This window comes from Lutra lutra, chromosome 9, assembly GCF_902655055.1.
Source record: "Lutra lutra chromosome 9, mLutLut1.2, whole genome shotgun sequence".
In the NCBI taxonomy this organism is placed as follows: domain Eukaryota; kingdom Metazoa; phylum Chordata; class Mammalia; order Carnivora; family Mustelidae; genus Lutra; species Lutra lutra.
This window is the reverse complement of record NC_062286.1, coordinates 51,605,851-51,628,564: the sequence shown is the minus strand read 5'-3', so window position 1 is coordinate 51,628,564 and position 22,714 is coordinate 51,605,851. Positions and strand designations below refer to the sequence as shown.

General features: G+C 38.0%; 1 protein-coding gene across 2 annotated transcripts in view; it reads right to left on the bottom strand.

Moving 5' to 3' along the window:
• EXOC6B (exocyst complex component 6B) overlaps nt 1-22,714 on the bottom strand; it is a 715,681-nt gene that overhangs the window by 583,264 nt on the left and 109,703 nt on the right. For both annotated transcript variants that reach the window (XM_047743996.1, XM_047743997.1), the window contains exon 6: nt 6,215-6,419. In XM_047743996.1, the coding sequence (XP_047599952.1) occupies nt 6,215-6,419 (205 nt within the window). The remainder of the gene's footprint in view (nt 1-6,214; nt 6,420-22,714) is intronic.

Sequence of the window (22,714 nt, the reverse complement as noted above, 5' to 3'; positions counted from 1 at the left end):
AGCTCCCACTCTTGGTTTCGGCTTGGGTCATGGTCTCTGGATTGGAGGATCAAGCCCCACATTGGGCTCTGCACCCATTGTGGAGTCTGCTTGGGATTCTCTCTCCCTCTCCCACTGCCCCTGTTCCTGATGCCCTCTCTTTCTCTCAAATAAATAAATCTTAAAACAACAACAACAAAAAAGGCCAAAATAAAAGAGCATATTAATTTTCTATTGCTGTAACAAATTCCTATAAACTTAGTGGGTTAAAGCCACACAGTTACTATCTCAGTTTCCATGGTTCAGGAATTCAGCATTTTTTGCCAGGTCTTCTGCTCAGGGTCTCACCAGGCTGAAATCATGGTGTCAGTCAAAGTTGTGGTCTTATCTGGAACTCAGGGTCCTCTTCCAAATTCATTCATATTATAGGCAGAACTCAGTTCCCTGCGGTTGTAGGATTCTGGTTCCCAATTCCTTGCTGGCTGTCCGTTAGCGATAGCTCTCAGCACCTCTAGTGGCCTACCGTTCCATGCTATGGGTCCTTCTCCAAAACTCAGCACTTTATTTCTTCTGTTGCAGAGCATCTGCTGCAGCTTTAAATCTAACTTCTATACCTGATCTCCATTCACTCTTTTAAAAGACTCTACCTGATTATATACCAGGCCCACACACTCAAGGAGGGAGATTTTACAGGATGCATGCACCAGGGGACAGGAACCCTGGCGTCATCTTAGAATTCTGCCTACCACAGGTGATCAAAACTAAAAGCTTCCTACTGATAAAGCTTTATCCAGAGATCATATACCACTTTGAATACAGAGGAATTGATAAACTACATATCCTTCAGATCATCCCCATTTTTTGCAACATATCTTCTAATAAAATGGGACAGCAAGCAGTTTGAGATTATAATAACAGATAAAAGTATTGAGCCTAATTTGCACATTAAAGTTTAATCAGGGTGGAGCTCTTTTTGGTAGTTTGTTTTGACTGCTTTAACCTCAAAAGAAACCAATCTACTGCTTTTTCCATCATTTCATAGTACCAAGGACAAAGTCCCCCCAGAGATGTAGTAACCCAGGATACATTGTTACAATGTAGCAACCCAGGATACACTGGGGAGATGACAAAGGGAAATGTCCGCCATGAAAAAGCACAATCACCTACCTAATTTCTAGAAGAGCCCAGACCAATTATCAGTATTAAGACTTCCAAACCTATTTTCTCACATGGTTCTCAAGAAAACAGCTTAAAATATTTTTTTAAAGAGGACTAGAACAAATTTCTAAAGCTAAACTTGTGGTTGCTAAACTAAAAATAATAATGATAAAGTTCTGAATAGCAGCATGACAATGCTAAAAACTGAATTAGTAAATCAGAAGGCAAATATATGCGGGATGCAGAATGTCAAAGAAATGAAATTGTTGGGGGAAAAAAGGCAAGAGACATGGAAGATATGTGGTCTCTGAGGCTGTGTAATAGCAGGTTGTAGCAGAGGCTAGCCAGCTAGTCACCAAACCTATTTCTTGTTCCTCCTGGTCAGACTGATAGACTATCTATCCAAGCCTCACTTACAGTGTATAAGGTACGGCCAGTGTAATGTTGACAGCAGTGGTATGTATCACTTACAAGCCTGGTCCATAAAAATCCCCAGGGTCTTCTTTACTCTTTTTCCTACTACTGGAATGTTGAAAGCCACGTGTTGAAGTGACAGAGCCACAGGTCAGAAGAGTCCTGGATTCCTTGATGGTCACTTGAAGAAAAGCGACCCTGCCAGGAAGATCACTGTGGACCTCCAATGAGCAAACAATGAAACTTCTATGGTGAGATTTTAGAGCTTAGCTCTTAAAATAAGCAGCATTATTTAAGGAAAACAGAAACTGGTATTGGAAGAATGGTTTTGCCTTAACAAAACAAAACAAAACAAAAACCTAAAATAAATGGCATTGGTTGAGAGGTGAGGCAATTGGCAGCAAGAATATACATGTAACACATTGAAAGCCTGGAGAGCCCTGTAATACTGTGGCAAAACGACTAGTAAAGCTGGAATCTGTAATAAATGAAAAGGCCCACCACATGCCTATGGGGCGTGTAGCTCTGTGACTGAACGGATAGTCAGAGTTAAGAGTATATACTGGCATTTCCTTTCTGTCTCTAGCAAGCTATTACAGGAAAGAGACAGCCACAAAAAAGAAGTTGCTGGTTTGCTAAATGAAATATAGGAGACAAGAGAAGTCCAGACACATGGGCCTCAGAGGGTTAGAAAGCTGAATGCATATAGAATCCCAATGGTAGAAGAATGGTAAAGGTTTGAGCAATAAATTCCAAAGACTATTTCTAGATGAACAAAGTGACTCAATCCTGAAGCAAAGATCAGATTTACGTGTGGTCCTCTTACCCATTATTTCACACCGCTTCAAAGCAGGGCCATTAAAGTAAGAAAGGCATGAAGCAAGGCCTACCTTCGCAAAGTGGGGAGAAAGGGGAAAAAAAAAAACTATTCCTCAAAATTATAGCTAGAAAAGAGCACTGGATCTGGTGTCCAAATAGAACCTATGGGAAAGAAACAGAGGCCTCCTAAGTTTTGAGGTAAGTATAATGCCCCAAATCACAAATCTGGACTAAATAAACCTTTGGCTGTTCAGAGACTTAAAACCACCCTTGGGTCCCTAAATTCGCAGAAGCAGAAAGCAGGCAGTCTAAGATAGATAGATATCGATATATGGATATGTATCTATATATATTCACATATCCATATATATATATGCATATATATTCACATATCCATATATATGCATATATATATATGGAGGGAGTCTATGTGTATAGATATAGATGTAAGTATAGATATCTAGAAACATTACGAGAGAAAGAAAATAAGAGACAGAGAGAGTAGAGAGAGAGGGAGAGAGACCACCTAAGGAAGACATATTCCCCAGTACCCACTTCTTTCTGAAAAAGAAAAAAACAGAGAAAGAAAAAACAGGGTGCTACCAAGAGCCTGGGAGAACTATGGGCAAAGGAGTTCCTCTCAGAGAATTAATGTCTAAGCAAGAAAGACCCACTACTACCAAGGCAGAAGGATTCCCCAATGATGGCCCAAAAGGATTACATGATTTGCTTATGAAGCAGGAAATACTGTGCATCTCCCACTATCGCCTTTTCTAAATGCAAGTTTTTGGTGTGGTTATTCCATTCTAGTTTCCTCATTGGAGATGGGAGGGAACACAGGTGTGGATAACTTGTCATCCTCTTCCCTGGTCTCTTTCCTGGTTGGCAGCCCGTCTGGATCTAGAGGCTCGTCTGAATCTGATGGTGAGTTCTGAGTGTAAGGTTTTATAGGCGAGATAAACACGACACCAGGCAAAGTGGGTGCAAGGCAAGATTTATTAAAGGCACTCTCCCGCAAAGTTTCAGGGCTCAGGAGAAGGGGAGCCAGGAAAGTTGCCGCCCAGGAGGAGGTGGGCACCCTCTGGCGAGGTTCCACGACTCGGGGAAGGGGAGTGGGGGAAGTCGCACTGGGAGGGAGTTGGCGGGGGTCTTTTATCTGTTTCCTGCATAGGTATCGGGTTACCTGTGGAGACGGTGACCTGGGCATACATCCTTTTGGCCGGAGAGTCAAGGGTGAAGGAAAGGTGGGGGGTCGGCTGGCAGGAGGTGGGACCCTGAGGTCATTTCTATTTTTCCTCCTGCACCTGGAGCCCGCCGACCTAACACTGAGCATCCCAGGAAGATACTAGACTCTCAAATGGAAGTCATAACTAGATGGGATACTGGGTTGCCTTTCTTGAGAAGAAGCATGTGTGTTCTATGGACAAGAGGAAAGGTGAAGAGATATTTGATGACCAAAGAATAGCCTGTACCAGAGACTAGCTACTATTCACCAAACCTGAGTCCTTCTCCTCTTTGTGACGGAGTGAGATTTTATTTTCTCAGCCTCCCTTGCAGGTCAGTAAAAGCCAAGTAATTAGGTTCTGGCCAATGAAATGTGAGTATAAGGGATAATATGTTGCATCCATGAGTAGCCCTTAAAAGCTCTCCCACAGGTAATATTCCCTGGCCTTTTTCCTTCTGCAGCAACCTTCAAAGCCACATTAAAAATGGCAGAGCCACACAATGGAAAGATTCCCTAAATGACCAATGCAAAGAAAACCATCACAAGTCAGAAACACCATTTTGGGTTTGACATAAGTGAAAAATAAATCATATCCTTTCCCTCTTTTCCAACATCCACAAATTCAAATAAATATTTACTGAACAACTACTATGTACAAAGTATATGGTAATTTCTCTTGCTCCCACATTCCTTACTTTTTAGGTACTACAGATCTTAAAGTGTGTTAAGATATTTTTATTCAACAATCTCAACTAACATAGCATAGGATAACAATACATGCAATAAAAGCTATACCTGTTTAAATTTTACAGGGTTTTCAGTTAATTAAAAGTTCTGAATCCATGACGGTTTTCTTCAGTTCTTTATATAACACAAATATACCAAATAGCTAATAGTTTACACAGATTGAGTGCCATGGTAGGCAAATTCACCTCAAACTACCCTGAATTCTACTATAGCACCTGACCTTTACAAGCTGTGTGAACTTGAGCAAGTCACTTCCCTGAACTGGGCCTGAACTTCTTTAGATAATTAAGAGGTAAAACCAGATAATCCACAGTAAGTGAAATAACAGTATTTTCATGGAATCATCTCTTTCACCAAAAATGAAATGAAGTTAATTTCTCAAGCAGAGGCCTAAAAAAAAGTAACTTTAAAAAAAAACTTCCAGGGGCACCTGGGTGGCTCAGTGGTTAAGCCTCTGCCTTCAGCTCAGGTCATGATCTCAGGGTCCTGGGATCGAGTCCCACATAGGGCTCTCTGCTCTGCAGGGAGCCTGCTTCCTCCCCTCTCTCTCTCTCTCTCTCTGCCTGCCTCTCTGCCCACTTGTGATCTCTCTCTGTCAAAAAAAAAAAAAAAAAAAAAATCTTTAAAAAAAAAAAAACACTTCCACAGAGACTCTGTACTATACTCTCCTATTTTTGAAAGTTTAGAAAAAAACTTGTCAAACACAATAGAGACTACCTTCATTCCTGTACTCAAAATATATACCCCACCCAAAAAATATATATATATACCCCCAGTAATACGGAGATACACTTTCAATTATTAATCTTCTTTCTTCACCACTAAAAAATGACATGATATGATTATTTCCATCAGGTTTATCATCAAATAGTTTTAAACGTTCCCCATTATACAGTATAAAACTGACAAAACTTTAAAAAAAGAGAGGGGGAAAGAGTATCTGTAATGCTTTAGGAAAGGAATTTCTAAGACGCAAATCTCTTCTGCAGAATCTGACATCTGAAAGATTACCAAGACTGGCTGAGATCAAAAATGTGATGTGCTCCCTCCTTCTTGCCAGAATGATAAGAACTACAAATGACTTCTTGAAGAACACCGTTGTTGGCAAAACCAAACAACACTTTCCATAAACAACCAAGTCTTCTATTTGTTGTTGTAGGCTACATCTTAAGATATACCCAGATATTTTAATAAAATCAATGTGATTTAAATTTTAAGAGCAAGCAGCACTGCAAATCATTAGTGCTCTTTTATTCAAAATGACGAGAAAGAAATCAAGACATTCCTTGGTAGCTTTCATTACTTAGAGATGAAGATATTAAAAGGAAAAAAAAAAAAACCTAAAAATTTCTAACACATTTGTTCACTTATAAGCTGTAAATAAATCCTTTTCTATGATCATAATTCACATTATTTCCCAAAAGGACTTTCTTCATTGATACTAGAAATAACAGTTACAGAAATATTTAAAAATAACATGACATCTTCCTTACATGATAAGTAATCAACCAAAGGTACCTACAGCATAAGTTAGCTCATTACCTAGAAAGAGACCTTTTAAAAATCTTGGGCTTCAAATCATATACAAAGTGAAGGAAAATATTTAAAAAATAGAAAAACCTCTTTAAAGTCCCTATAAAACCATCACAATTGATCCATATTTACTGAACTTCTCAGAACAAAACAATATACGAGTAAATAATTCATTGCTGTTAAAACAATAAAACTCATCTTTTAACCATGTGTTCCCATAAAGAGGAAGGACTTCCCTAAAATGACATGAAACAATTAAGATACTTAGCAGAGAGAAACCCATGTTTAACAGAATACTAGCAAAGTCACTGGCCAACCTATCATAAACCCAAGACCTACTTGCTTCATGGCAGTCTCTCCAATTTTGTCTGAATGTTTGCGGATACTCTCCAGAAAGTCTTTGAGATCAGACATAGAAACATCCTTAATTTCTTCTCGAAGCTTGGGGATGTTGTCCACCATCACCTTGCAGAATCGATAGTGGCTTACTTGAGGCAGATAGGTATGCTCTAGATGTTCCAGAGTTTTCAGGGCAGGATAATGCCTGTAAAAGGAATTGTATCATCTTTAGCTCAACTCAGTCTACTTTAGGGCCACAGGTATTCCTCAGGTAAAATTTCTGGACTGAATTAGTTTTCACTGTACATTAAGACAAATCCAGTATTAAGTTTTAATAAAAACCTCAATGGAAAAATGTCAAATTATTCAAAATTAATATATGTATTAAAGGACTTAACAAATTACAATCAAAAAAGATTTTAGTCCGAGAACAGAGAAAACTTACAAAATCTACCAATGAAATTCCTTATGCAAAAAATAAAATACAAAATGATCATATAAATGCCAAAACAATCATCCCATAAAATAAAATACCCCAAGACTAAACTTCCAACTATAGCACAAGGAAGAGCTTAGCAAATTTTCTATCCAAAAAACAAATATAAACTAAACAAAACTGTCCCAAACAACCATTTCAGGGCTCTGGAAATAGACCAAAGGAGAACAAATTGAAAAGTGTTTATTCATGAAAACTGCTGAACAATGACTCTGTGGTGTTCTTGCCTGGGGCTACCTCCCATCAAACCTCCAAGTCCACCCACCCTCCACTCCCCCTTCCCTCCCACTGGTTATATTGGCTTGTCCTAAAAATCAGCAGCTTCCCCACCATTAGAAGCCAATGGGAGTGGCGTTCTTAGGAAAAGTAGAAAACTCCAGATTAAGGAAGGAAGGAAAGAAGAAAAGAAGAAAGGAAGGAAGGAAGGACAAACAGACAAATAAACAAACAGGAAACTACTCCAACTCTCCTGGCCTGAATATAGTCTGGGTTGGGTCAAAGGGTAGATTAGAGGACTAACCAGAAATTTAAGAGGGAAGTACAGAAATAAGAGACCCACAGAAGGGCCCAATAGCTCTTTGCCCACCCATAGGCTGACTGAGGCTGTGTACTCGCACAACAGGACACCCAAAAGGGCCTGAGCACTCCACACATCCCTGGATGACTAGGAGGTAGCAGGCACACACGTAGTAAAAGCCCTGGCAGAAAATTAAAAGCTCAAGCTGTTTCAAAAACTGCACGAATCTTTAAGGTATTCCATAGCTCACACACAAATCCACTAACAGATAGAAACCTTACTGGCTCAAGTCTGAGCACAAACCTTGGACCAATCTTTAGCTGATGACTATCCTTTAGAAATGAAAATGAAATAAATACATTTCCTGAAACACAAAGACCAAGGATTCCTTGCTACCAGATCTGCCTTGAAAAAAATCCTAAAGAAGCCAGAAAAGAACGGACAAGAGAAACTAACTTGAATTCACAGAAAGAAATGAAGAGCATAAGAAATAGTAAATATATGTAAAATATAAAAGACTAAATAAATATTTCTTTCTCGTTTTTCTCTTAATTTCACTAAAAGAAAATTTTTAGAAGAAATTATTATAATTCTGTATTGCTGGGTTTATAAAATGTACAGATATATGACAAAAATAGCACAAAAAAGGAAAAAGGAAATGGAGCTAAGTTGAAGCAAAACCACTACTATATATTCTGCCAAAACTACATCAGCATTGACCTAAAGTAGACTGATACAGTAAGATATAGATTATAATCCATAGAGCAACCTTTAAGAAAAAATAACTCAAATTATACCATTAAAAAAAATCAATAGAGAAATTAAAATAGTACACTACAAAATATTTAAGACAAAAAAGAGAGTAAAGGATAAGGACAAAAGGACATGAAAAACAGAAAAATAAAAGAGTAAAATTCATCCATATTAATAATTACATTAAATGTAAATGGACTAATAAACACTCCAATCAAAAGGCACAATGTCAGACAGGATTTTAAAAAGTTTGAGCATAACAAATAACACAGAGGACATGGGGAGATGGAGAGGAGAAGGGAGAGGGAAATTGGAGGGGGATATGAACCATGAGAGACTGTGAACTCTGAAAAACAATCTGAGGGTTTTGAAGGGGTGGGGGTGGGAGGTTGGGGGAGCCAGGTGTTGGGTATTATGGAGGGCACGCATTGCATGGAGCACTGGGTGTGGTGCAAAAACAATGAATTCTGTTATGCTGAAAAGAAATTAAAAAAAAAAAAAAAAAAAGCATCTGCCTTCAGCTCAGGTCATGATCCCTGATGGAGCTCTGCATCGGGCTCCCTGATCAGTGGGAAGCCTCCTTCTCCCTCTCCCACTCCCCCTGCTTGTGTTCCCTCTCTCCCTGCGTCTCTCTCTGTCAAATAAATAAATAAAATCTTTTTAAAAAATAAATAAAATAAATAAAAAATAAAAGGTATGATCCAATTAAATGTTCTCTACAAGCAACACACGTTTGATTCAAAGATACAAATGGATAAAAGTAAAATATAGAATAAGGTATACCATGTACAAAGTAACCATAAAAATGCTGGAGTGCCTATACTAATATCAGATATAACAGATTTTAAGAAAAGAAACATTGCTGGTTATGTAAAAGTAAATACTGCTGGTAATGGAATAGTAAAGGGGACAATATTTATCTGATAGGTAGGAAAGCTTCTGTAAGCATAAGAGAACAAATAAAACTAAAATTGATAAAGTTGACAAAGTAAAAATAAAGTAAGTTATATATTAAAAAGACATAAGAATAAAGAAGAAACAAAAACTTGGTAAAGATTATTTATAACATATAAACTTAAGTTTTTTTAAGTAATGAATAAAGAAAAACCACATAAGAACATAAAAAAGGCCAATATACGGGGCATGGGGGACTGGGGGGTAGGGGGAAGTTGAACAGATATGTGAAAAAATGCAAATCAAAATGTGATTTTGTCACTCAAACTCCCAAAGATTTCTTAGAAGATAATGGGTATTATTTTTTTTTAATTTTTTATTTACTTCTTTTCAGCGTAACAGAATTCATTGTTTATGCACCACACCCAGTGCTCCATGCAATACATGCCCTCCATAATACCCACCTGGTTCCCCCAACCTCCCACCCCCCGCCCCTTCAAAACCCTCAGATTGTTTTTCAGAGTCCATAGTCTCTCATGGTTCATCTCCCCTTCCAATTTCCCTCAACTCCCTTCTCCTCTCAATCTCCCTATGTCCTCCATGTTATTTGTTATGCTCCAAAATAAGTGAAACCATATGATAATTGACTCTCTCTGCTTGACTTATTTCACTCAGCATAATCTCTTCCAGTCCCTTCCATGTTGATACAAAAGTTGGGTATTCATCCTTTCTGATGGAGGCATAATACTCCATAGTGTATATGGACCACATCTTCCTTATCCATTCATCTGTTGAAGGGCATCTTGGTTCTTTGATAATGGGTATTACTATCAGGGGTTTCAATAAAGGAGAATTCACTGCCTTCTGGTAAGCAAATTTATATTAATGATAGTTTTCACCAAAGAATTTTACCAAAGCAAGCATTCTAACCAGTTGCATTTCCAAAAAGAAATATTAGATTTACAAAAGCATATAAGCCTCTTGAATTGTAGGTATTTACATTAGTCAATAAAAAACTAATCTAGATGTCTAATAACAAGGAATTGGTTAAATACATCACGATACATCCATGTAGTAAAAGACAGCAAATGTTTACAATATTGTTGCATAAAAGCTAATGCAAAAAATAAAACTTATAAGTATAATTGTAACATTTTTCAAAGCCATAAATATGCATACATATATAAATTATGAATATATGTGCATGTATGAGCTATATATCACTAAACACATACATAAACAAATACATAAGTATACAGAAAATGACTAGAAAAATAGATACAAAAATGTTAACCATGATTTTTTTTTCCTTTGGATATACACATTATGGGTGATAATTTTTCTTATGTTTTTAGTTTTTAGTTTCCTAATTTCCTAACTTCTCATGTTATATTTAGTATAGGAAAAAATTCAGTTCCAATCTTATAAATAAAAAACTGATCGCTCTATTTTGATTTTAAGAGTGAATTTCACAGTAGACACTTAAGCTCTTCTTGCTCCAATGTACTTAGTACCACAAACACCAAAGACTCGAGATTGGTTTTACTTTTTTTTTTAATGTCTTGACCTCATATGTTCTAAAAATCAAAATCTTAGTCCAAATAAATGGAAGGGAGAAAGATTTATTTCCCCTACATTTAGAAATAAAAGTATAAATATAGTTAATGTGAATTGGTAGCTTTTATTACAATTTTACAGACTCAAAAACAGTATAATTCACATGGTTCAGTATAAAGAGAATAGTGTTTATACTGCAATTAGGTATGAAGAGCTATGTGCAATAAAATGCAGTTTCTCTAGAGAGAAACCTTAGAATGGATAGAAAGCCAGAAATTAAGCCAAAAAGATAAACATACTTTGGGGTTTAGTTATATTTTGGAACATTGTTTATAGAATGAGAAAAATCTAACAATGTTGCCTGCGGACACAGACACATGCACTGATGAGACACATGGCTGCATGCTGAAAACATCTGGTCTGTCAAATAACTCCACATTTTTCAAGGCTAATTAGTACAAAATCCAGGGATTCCTGGCAACAAAGAATGTCACCTTATTTCCCCATTGTCCTTTCCCTAACATATTCATGTTCCAACTATGACAGACCAATAATATTATTCAAATTTCTGGTGTATTTTTTTTTCTGGTGTATTTTAATATCAGTGACAAGTTAAAAAATGATAGCCAGCTAGACACCTGTATGGCAGACACCAAAAGAAAAAGTTCTATTTCAGGCAACCAAGGAAATCTAAAACCAGATTTTGACATTATTTTTGACAACCTCTAAACATTATTAAAACTGAATCAAAAGCCAAATTCTTAAGTTTCACTTGCGTGCATGTCCCCCTCATTACACTCCGTAATAGAAACGTGAGCAGAAAAAAAAGTAAATGAAACAAAAGCAGGGAATATAAAAGAAGAAGGAAGGAAAAGATATTTAAGTAATCCTATAAATTGGGTAACTAAGGTCAGAATAATTTAGACATAGTTGAATGGCAAATTAAATCATGGTCCTTTCTTGCCATGGTATGGAACTCTTTCACAATAATAATTTTTAAAATTCTAATAAATTATCTTTTAAAGCAGATCACAACTACCCATGAGAAATTTTTATAAATTCAAAGTACGATTGTGCTCACTTCGGCAGCATATATACAAAGTATGATAAGAATATGAATAAAAGCTTTCACCACAGGCACCATTAACAAATATTTATCCTTTCTATGTGTTAAGGTAGAAAGATGGTCAGATATCTTTCCTTAGGGAGCACAAAACCTCATACTATTAACACTATTTATAGCTAAAAAACAAAACAAAACAAAACTAGGCATCCAGCCATGAAGGAGTAACAAACAAGGAACAGACACAAACTCCTGATCTTAAAAAGCAGAAAAACTGATTTGGATAGTGGACATTCAGTGGTCTCTGAAAAAAGGGAAACAAAAAACATGAGTTTCAGTTTTAATAAATTACCCAGGTTATCTACCTGAGTGTGATTTCTAGATCATGGGCATAGTCAGAGAAAACCCAAACACAGCCCAGCAGCTTAGCAGAGTTAGAATCAGAGATAGAAGTCCAGGAAAAGTTGACACAACTTGAGGTTGTACAGACACAAGGAAGATATATGATAAAAACTTCAAGGAGCTCAGACAATGCAGAAAAACCTTGATGAAAAATCTCTAGGGATTCCTGAGTTACTCAGAGTAGATGAATACTACTCTGAACTACTCCTGGAATGAAGGTGCAGCTAGCAAAGATATAATATGGGATTTGGGGTGCTTGGGTGGCCCAGTCAGTTAAGTGTCTGACTCTTGATTTCAGCTCAAGTCATGGTCTCAGGGTTGTGAGATTGAGCCCTGTGTCAGGCTCCACACTGGGCATGGAGCCTGCTTAAGATTCTCTCTCTCTCTCTTTTTTTTTTTAAAGATTGTATTTATTTATTTGACAGACAGAGATCACAAGTAGGCAGAGAGAGAGAGAGGAGGAAGCAGGCTCCCCGCTGAGCAGAGAGCCCCATGCAGGGCTCGATCCCAGGACCCTGGGATCATGACCCAAGCCGAAGGCAGAAGCTTTAACCCACTGAGCCACCCAGGTGCCCCTCTCTCTCTCTTTCTCCCTCTGCACCCCTCCCTGTCTAAATAAACAAACAAATAAATAAATAAAAATGGGGTTTGATAAGATCAAACAGATCTGCAAACAACTATTTGCCAAAACAAAGAGTAATACTCTTTCAGAAAAAAAAAACCTCCAAAATCCACACTCAGCAACATAAGATAATGTTCATTATCTAATCAAAATTACTAAACATGATAAGAACCAACAAAATTGACCTATAACTAGGAAAAATCAAGTCAGTCTGCAAACAGAAATCCAAAAATGTCAGAAGTGACAGAACTATCAAAGAAGTACATGAAAAGAAATATCAGAGCCATATACGTGTATTTTTAAAAAGACGCAAAAATAACAAGAAATTAAACATTTTTAAAAATCCAATGGAACTCTAAAAGATAAAAAATATATTACCTGAAATGAAAATTCACTGGATAAGATTAAAAGATTAGACAATACAAAAAAGAGAGATCAGTGCACTTGAGCACAGGAATAAAATCTATCAAATATAAAGCATGGACAGAAAAAAGACTGGGGAAAAAAAAAGAACAGATCCTCAAGTCACCTGAGGAATTACATGTTGTTGTTCAACATAACATGTAATTGAAGTCCTAGAATGAGGATGGGAAAAGAACAGAAAAAAATGTTTGGAAAACAAGTACCTGAACTTTCCAAGGTTTACAAAACTATAAAACTACAAATCCAAGAAGCTAAATAAACCACAAGCAGGATAAATTCACACATACACACATATACACACACATACATACAGCAACAAGCATCAAAATCAAATTGTTAAGAACAAATGATACAGACAAAAGCTTTAGAACAGCTGAAGAAGACACATTAAATACAAAGCAACAAAAAACACATACCCCTCCCTCAGAATCTACATAAATAAGAAGACAAAGAAATAATGTCTTTTATTTTATTTTATTTTATTTTATTTTATTTTATTTATTTGATAGAGAGACAGAGTGAGAGAGCATGAGAGGGGAGGTCAGAGGGAGAAGCAGACTCCCCATGGAGCTGGGAGCCTGATGTGGGACTCAATCCCAAAGTCATGACCTGGGTTGAAAGCAGTCGCTTAACCAACTGAGCCATGCAGGTGCCCCAAAATAATGTCTTAACTAATAAATCTGTAAACCTAGAATTGTATACCCTTCAAAACTATTTTTCTTTTATTTTTTTCTTTAAATTTTATTTTTCTTTCAGTGTTCCAAAATTCATTGTTTATGCACCACACTCAGTGCTCCATGCAATACGTGCCCTCCTTAATACCCACTACCAGGCTCACCCTACCCCACATCCCACTCCCCTCCAAAACCCTCAGTTTGTTTCTTAGAGTCCACAGTCTCTCATCATTTGTCTCCCCTTCTGATTTCCCCCAACTCACTTCTCTCCATCTCCCAGTGTCCTCTGTGTTATTCCTTATGCTCCACAAGTAAGTGAAACCATATGATAATTGACTCTCTCTGCTTGATCTATTTCACTCAGCATAATGTCCTCCAGTCCCGTCCATGTTGATATAAAAGTTGGGTATTCATCCTTTCTAACGGAGGCATAATACTCCATTGTATATATGGACCATAACTTCTTTATCCATTCGTCTGTTGAAAGGCATCTTGGTTCATTCCATAGTTTGGCGACTGTGGCTACTGCTGCTATGAACATTGGGGTACAGATCGCCCTTCTTTTCACTACATCTGTATCTTTGGGGTAAATACCCAGTACTGTAATTGCTGAGTCATAGGGTAGCGCTATTTTTACTTTCTTAAGCAATCACCACACTGTTTTCCAAAGTGGCTATACCAACTTGCATTCCCACCAACAGTGTTAAGAGTGTTCCCCTTTCTCCACATCCTCTCCAACACTTGTTGTTTACTGTTTGTTAATTTGGCCATTCTAACTGGGGTAAGATGGTATCTCAATGTGGTTTTGATTTGAATCTCCCTGATGGCTAACAATGATGAACGTTTTCTCATGTGTCTGTTAACCATTTGTATGTCTTCTTTGGAGAAGTGTCTGCTCAAGTCTTCTGCCCATTTTTTTTAAAATTTTTTTTAATTTTTTTTTTTATAAACATACAATATATTTTTATCCCCAGGGGTACAGGTCTGTGAATCGCCAGGTTTACCTTCTGCCCATTTTTTGACGTTTTATCTGTTTTATCTGTTTTGTGTGTGTTGAGTTTGAGTTCTTTATAGATCTTGGATATCAGCCCTTTGTCTGTAGTGTCATCTGTGAATATCTTCTCCCATTCCATGGGTTGCCTTTTTGTTTTGTTGACTGTCTCCTTTGCTGTGCAGAAGCTTTTGATCTTGATGAAGTCCCAAAAGTTCTCTTTGCTTTTGATTCCTTTGCCTTTGGAGATGTATCTTGAAAGAAGTTGCTGTGCCCAAAGTCAAAGAGGTTACTGCCTATGTTCTCCTCCAGGATTCTGATGGATTCCTGCCTCACGTTGAGGTCTTTTATCCATTTCTAGTTTATCTTTGTGTATGGTGTAAGAGAAAGGTCACGTTTCATTCTTCTATACATAGCTGTCCAATTTTCCCAGCACTATTTATTGAAGAGACGGTCATTTTTCCACTGTATATTTGTTCCTGCTTTGTCGAAGATTATTTGGCCATAGAGTTCAGGGTCCATATCTGGGCTCTCTACTCTGTTCCACTGATCTATGTGTCTGTTTTTGTGCCAGTACCATGCTGTCTTGGTGACCACAGCTTTGTAGTAAAGCTTCAAATCAGTCAACATGATCCCCCCATTTTTGTTTTTCTTTTTCAACATTTCCTTAGCAATTCGGGATCTCTTCTGGTTCCATACAAATTTTAGGATTATTTGTTCCAGGTCTTTGAAAAATGCCGGTGGAATTTTGATCAGGATGGCACTGAAAGTATAGATTGCTCTAGGCAGTATAGACATTTTAACAATGTTTATTCTTCCAATCCATGAGCATGGAATGCTCTTCCATCTTTTTGTGTCTTCTTCGATTTCTTTCATGAGTGTTCCATAGTTCCTCGAGTACAGATCCTTTACCTCTTTGGTTAGGTTTATTCCCAGTTGTCTTGTGGTTCTTGGTGCTATAGTAAATTGAATAAATTCTCTAATTTCCCTTTCTATATTTTCATTGTTAGTGTATAAAAGAGCAACTATTTTCGGTACATTGATTTTGTATCCTGCCACATTACTGAATTGCTATATGAGTTCTAGTAGTTTAGGGGTGGAGTCTTTTGGGTTTTCCATATAAAGTATCATGTCGTCTGCAAAGAGAGAGAGTTTGACTTCTACTTTGCCAATCTGAATACTTTTTATTGCTTTTTTGTTGTCTGATTGCTGTTGCTAGGACTTCTAGTACTAGTCAAAAATATTTTTCAAAAACAGAGGTGAACAATAAGATACTATGTCACACTCACCAAGATGGTCATAATCAAAAAAACCCAAACAAACAAACAAACAAACCCGACAATAATAAGTACTGACTAGAATTTGCAGAAATTGGGAGTCTTCATATGCTGACAGTAGAAGGTAAAATGGCATAGCTGCTTTGGAAAATAGTCTGACAGTTCCTGAAATGATTAAACATAGAGTTACCATGCGATCCAGTAATTCCACTCCTAGGTATGCAGCCAAGAGAACTGAAAACATATGTCCATACAAAAAACTTAAAAACAAAAATTCATAGTAACATTATTCATAAATCTAAAAAGTAGAAACAACTCAAATGTTCATCAACTAATAAATGGATAAATAAAATGTGGTATATCCATACGATTGGAATATTATTCAGCAATTTAGAAAAATGAAGTACTGAAATATGGTACAATAGGATGAACCCTAACAACATTATGTCACATGAAAGAAGAACCACACATTGTAGGATTTATATGAAATGTCCAGGATAGGCAAATCTATAGAGACAAAGTAAATTAGCAGTTCCCAGTAGCTGGAAATGTGTAGGGAGCAGGGGGACAGACAGGAAAGAATTGGGTAGTGACAGCTAAGGGGCTCAGAGTTTCTCTTGAAAAGAACATAATAAGTATTCCAAAGTCAATTGTAGTGATGGTTGTACACTCTGTGAATACACTAAAAGCCACTGGATTACACATTTTAAATGGATGAACTGAATACTATATAAACTACATCCCAAAAAGCTGGTAAAAATATTTTCAACAAAAAAGGATATTTTAAAATAGACAATGTGGGATGCCTGGGTGGCTCAGTTGGTTAAGCCTCTGCCTTCAGCTCAGGTCATGACCCCAGGGTCCTGGGATCGAGTCCTGAATCAGGCTCCCAAGGAGCCTGCTTCTCCCTCTGCCTATCTCTGTCTCTCTCTCTCTCTCTCTCTCAAAAATAAATAAATAGAGAGAGAGGAGTCAAGATGGCGGAGAAGTAGCAGGCTGAGACTACTTCGGGTAGCAGGAGATCAGCTAAATAGCTTATCTAAAGATTGCAAACACCTACAAATCCAACGGGAGATTGAAGAGAAGAAGAACAGCAATTCCAGAAACAGAAAATCAACCACTTTCTGCAAGGTAGGACTGGCGGAGAAGTGAATCCAAAGCTACGGGAAGATAGACCGCGGGGGGAGGGGCCGGCTCCCGGCGAGCGGCGGAGCAACGGAGCACAAAATCGGGACTTTTAAAAGTCTGTTCCGCTGAGGGACATCGCTCCAGAGGCTTAACCGGGGTGAAGCCCAGGCGGGGTCAGCGCAGCCTCAGCTCCCGCAGGGTCTCAGAAGGATCGGGGGTGTCTGAGTGTCGCAGAACTTACCTGTATTAGAACGGGGAAGCCGGCTGCAGAGACAGAGCCGAGGAGTGACTCTCAGCTTGGGGTTGCCTTGGACCGGTCGCAGGCTCGGTCAGCTCGGAGCACGGCCGGAGGCCAAGGTGGCGGGAGTCATTGGGCGTGTTCTCTGAGGGCGCACTGAGAAGTGGGGCCCCGGGCTCTCGGCTCCTCCGGGCCGGAGACCGGGAGGCCGCCATCTTTATTCCCGTCCTCCGGACTCTACGGAAAGCGCTCAGGGAACAAAAGCTCCCGAAAGCAAACCCAGCAAACCCGAGCGGATTACTCAGCGCGGCCCCGGGTAAGGGCGGTGCAACTCCGCCTGGGGCAAAGACGCTTGAGAATCACTACAACAGGCCCCTCCCCCAGAAGATCAACGGGAAACCCAGCCAGGACCAAGTTCACCTACCAAGGAGAGCGGCGGAATTCCAGAGGAGAAGAAAGCAAAGCACGGAACTCATGGCTTTCTCCCCATAATTTTTTAGCCTTGCAGTTAATTTAATTTTTTTTTTCTTTTTCAATTTTTTTTTCTTTTTCTCTTCTTCTGCTAAATTTTTTTTAACTTTTACCGTTTTCTTTTTTTAACGTTTTTTAAATAGTTTATCTAATATATATTTTATTTTTCCTCTTTTTATATTTTTTCTTTATCGGCTTTCTTTTTTTTAATAGATTAATAGTTTAATAGTTTAATAGTTTTAATAGTTTTTTAATAGTTTTTAATAGTTTTTTAATAGTTTTTTTAATAGTTTAATAGTCTTTAATAGTTTGAATAGTTTAATAGTTTAATAGTTTTTTTTTTTCTTTCTTTCTGAACCCCTTTTTATCCCCTTTCTCCCCCCTCACAATTCGGGATCTCTTCTGATTTGGCTAAAGCATATTTTCCTGGGGTTGTTGCCACCCTTTTAGTATTTTACTTGCTCCTTCATAAACTCTTATCTGGACAAAATGACAAGGCGGAAAAATTCACAACAAAAAAAAGAACAAGAGGCAGTACCAAAGGCTAGGGACCTAATCAATACAGACATTGGTAATATGTCAGATATAGAGTTCAGAATGATGATTCTCAAGGTTCTAGCCGGGCTTGAAAAAGGCATGGAAGATATTAAAGCAACCCTCTCAGGAGATATAAAAGCCCTTTCTGGAGAAATAAAAGAACTAAAATCTAACCAAGTTGAAATCAAAAAAGCTATTAATGAGGTGCAATCAAAAATGGAGGCTCTCACTGCTAGGATAAATGAGGCAGAAGAAAGAATTAGCGATATAGAAGACCAAATGACAGAGAATAAAGAAGCTGAGCAAAAGAGGGACAAACAGCTACTGGACCACGAGGGGAGAATTCGAGAGATAAGTGACACCATAAGACGAAACAACATTAGAATAATTGGGATTCCAGAAGAAGAGGAAACAGAGAGGGGAGCAGAAGGTATATTGGAGAGAATTATTGGAGAGAATTTCCCCAATATGGCAAAGGGAACAAGCATCAAAATCCAGGAGGTTCAGAGAACCCCCCTCAAAATCAATAAGAATAGGTCCACACCCCGTCACCTAATAGTAAAATTGACAAGTCTTAGTGACAAAGAAAAGATCCTGAAAGCAGCCCGGGAAAAGAAGTCTGTAACGTACAATGGTAAAAATATTAGATTGGCAGCAGACTTATCTACAGAGACCTGGCAGGCCAGAAAGAGCTGGCATGATATATTCAGAGTACTAAATGAGAAAAACATGCAGCCAAGAATACTATATCCAGCTAGGCTATCATTGAAAATAGACGGAGAGATTAAAAGCTTCCAGGACAAACAAAAACTGAAAGAATTTGCAAATACCAAACCAGCTCTACAGGAAATATTGAAAGGGGTCCTCTAAGCAAAGAGAGACCCTAAAAGTAGTAGATCAGAAAGAAACAGAGACAATATACAATAACAGTCACCTTACAGGCAATACAATGGCACTAAATTCATATCTCTCAATACTTACCCTGAATGTTAACGGGCTAAATGCCCCAATCAAAAGACACAGGGTATCAGAATGGATCAAAAAACAAAAACCATCTATATGTTGCCTACAAGAAACTCATCTTAAACCCGAAGACACCTCCAGGTTTAAAGTGAGGGGGTGGAAAAGAATTTACCATGCTAATGGACATCAGAAGAAAGCAGGAGTGGCAATCCTTATATCAGATCAATTAGATTTTAAGCCAAAGACTATAATAAGAGATGAGGAAGGACAATATATCATACTCAAAGGAACTGTCCAACAAGAAGATCTAACAATTTTAAATATCTATGCCCCTAACGTGGGAGCAGCCAACTATATAAACCAATTAATAACAAAATCAAAGAAACACATCGACAAGAATACAATAATAGTAGGGGATTTTAACACTCCCCTCACTGAAATGGACAGATCATCCAAGCAAAAGATCAACAAGGAAATCAAGGCCTTAAATGACACACTGGACCAGATGGACATCACAGATATATTCAGAACATTTCATCCCAAAGCAACAGAATACACATTCTTCTCTAGTGCACATGGAACATTCTCCAGAATAGATCACATTCTTGGTCCTAAATCAAGTCTCAACCGGTATCAAAAGATTGGGATCATTCCCTGCATATTTTCAGACCACAATGCTTTAAAGCTAGAACTCAATAACAAGAGGAAATTTGGAAAGAACCCAAATACATGGAGACTAAACAGCATCCTTCTAAAGAATGAATGGGTCAACCAGGAAATCAAAGAAGAATTGAAAAAATTTATGGAAACAAATGATAATGAAAACACAACAGTTCAGAATCTGTGGGACACAACAAAGGCAGTCCTGAGAGGAAAATATATAGCGGTACAAGCCTTTCTCAAGAAACAAGAAAGGTCTCAGGTACACAACCTAACCCTACACCTAAAGGAGCTGGAGAAAGAACAAGAAAGAAACCCTAAACCCAGCAGGAGAAGAGAAATCATAAAGATCAGAGCAGAAATCAATGAAATAGAAACTAAAAAAACAATAGAACAAATCAACGAAACTAGGAGCTGGTTCTTTGAAAGAATTAATAAGATTGATAAACCCCTGGCCAGACTTATCAAAAAGAAAAGAGAAAGGACCCAAATAAATAAAATCATGAATGAAAGAGGAGAGATCACAACGAACACCAAAGAAATACAGACAATTATAAGAACATACTATGAGCAACTCTACGCCAACAAATTTGACAATCTGGAAGAAATGGATGCATTCCTAGAGACATATAAACTACCACAACTGAACCAGGAAGAAATAGAAAGCCTGAACAGACCCATAACCAGTAAGGAGATTGAAACAGTCATCAAAAATCTCCAAACAAACAAAAGCCCAGGGCCAGACGGCTTCCCGGGGGAATTCTACCAAACATTTAAAGAAGAACTAATTCCTATTCTCCTGAAACTGTTCCAAAAAATAGCAATAGAAGGAAAACTTCCAAACTCATTTTATGAGGCCAGCATCACCTTGATCCCAAAACCAGACAAGGATCCCAACAAAAAAGAGAACTACAGACCAATATCCTTGATGAACACAGATGCAAAAATTCTCGCCAAAATACTAGCCAATAGGATTCAACAGTACATTAAAAGGATTATTCACCACGACCAAGTGGGATTTATTCCAGGGCTGCAAGGCTGGTTCAACATCCGCAAATCAATCAATGTGATACAACACATTAATAAAAGAAAGAACAAGAACCATATGATACTCTCCATAGATGCTGAAAAAGCATTTGACAAAGTACAGCATCCCTTCCTGATCAAAACTCTTCAAAGTGTAGGGATAGACGGCACATACCTCAATATTATCAAAGCCATCTATAAAAAACCCACCGCAAATATCATTCTCAATGGAGAAAAACTGAAAGCTTTTCCGCTAAGGTCAGGAACACGGCAGGGATGTCCGTTATCACCACTGCTATTCAACATAGTACTAGAAGTCCTAGCCTCAGCAATCAGACAACAAAAGGAAATTAAAGGCATCCAAATCGGCAAAGAAGAAGTCAAACTATCACTCTTCGCAGATGATATGATACTCTATGTGGAAAACCCAAAAGACTCCACTCCAAAACTGCTAGAACTTGTACAGGAATTCAGTAAAGTGTCAGGATATAAAATCAATGCACAGAAATCAGTTGCATTTCTCTACACCAACAACAAGACAGAAGAAAGAGAAATTAAGGAGTCCATCCCATTTACAATTGCACCCAAAACTATAAGATACCTAGGAATAAACCTAACCAAAGAGACTAAGAATCTATACTCAGAAAACTATAAAGTACTCATGAAAGAAATTGAGGAAGACACAAAGAAATGGAAAAATGTTCCATGCTCCTGGATTGGAAGAATAAATATTGTGAAAATGTCTATGCTACCTAAAGCAATCTACACATTTAATGCAATTCCTATCAAAGTACCATCCATTTTTTTCAAAGAAATGGAACAAATCATCCTAAAATTTATATGGAACCAGAAAAGACCTCGAATAGCCAAAGGAATATTGAAAAAGAAAGCCAAAGTTGGTGGCATCACAATTCCGGACTTCAAGCTCTATTACAAAGCTGTCATCATCAAGACAGCATGGTACTGGCACAAAAACAGACACATAGATCAATGGAACAGAATAGAGAGCCCAGAAATGGACCCTCAACTCTATGGTCAACTCATCTTCGACAAAGCAGGAAAGAATGTCCAATGGAACAAAGACAGCCTCTTCAATAAATGGTGTTGGGAAAATTGGACAGCCACATGCAGAAAAATGAAATTGGATCATTTCCTTACACCACACACGAAAATAGACTCAAAATGGATGAAGGATCTCAATGTGAGAAAGGAATCCATCAAAATCCTCGAGGAGAACACAGGCAGCAACCTCTTCGACGTCAGCCGCAGCAACATCTTCCTAGGAACATCACCAAAGGCAAGGGAAGCAAGGGCAAAAATGAACTTTTGGGATTTTATCAAGATCAAAAGCTTTTGCACAGCAAAGGAAACAGTGAACAAAACCAAAAGACAACTGACAGAATGGGAGAAGATATTTGCAAATGACATATCAGATAAAGGGCTAGTGTCCAAAATCTATAAAGAACTTAGCAAACTCAACACCCAAAGAACAAATAATCCAATCAAGAAATGGGCAGAGGACATGAACAGACATTTCTGCAAAGAAGACATCCAGATGGCCAACAGACACATGAAAAAGTGCTCCATATCACTCGGCATCAGGGAAATACAAATCAAAACCACCATGAGATATCACCTCACACCAGTCAGAATGGCTAAAATTAACAAGTCAGGAAATGACAGATGCTGGCGAGGATGCGGAGAAAGGGGAACCCTCCTACACTGTTGGTGGGAATGCAAGCTGGTGCAACCACTCTGGAAAACAGCATGGAGGTTCCTCAAAATGTTGAAAATAGAACTACCCTATG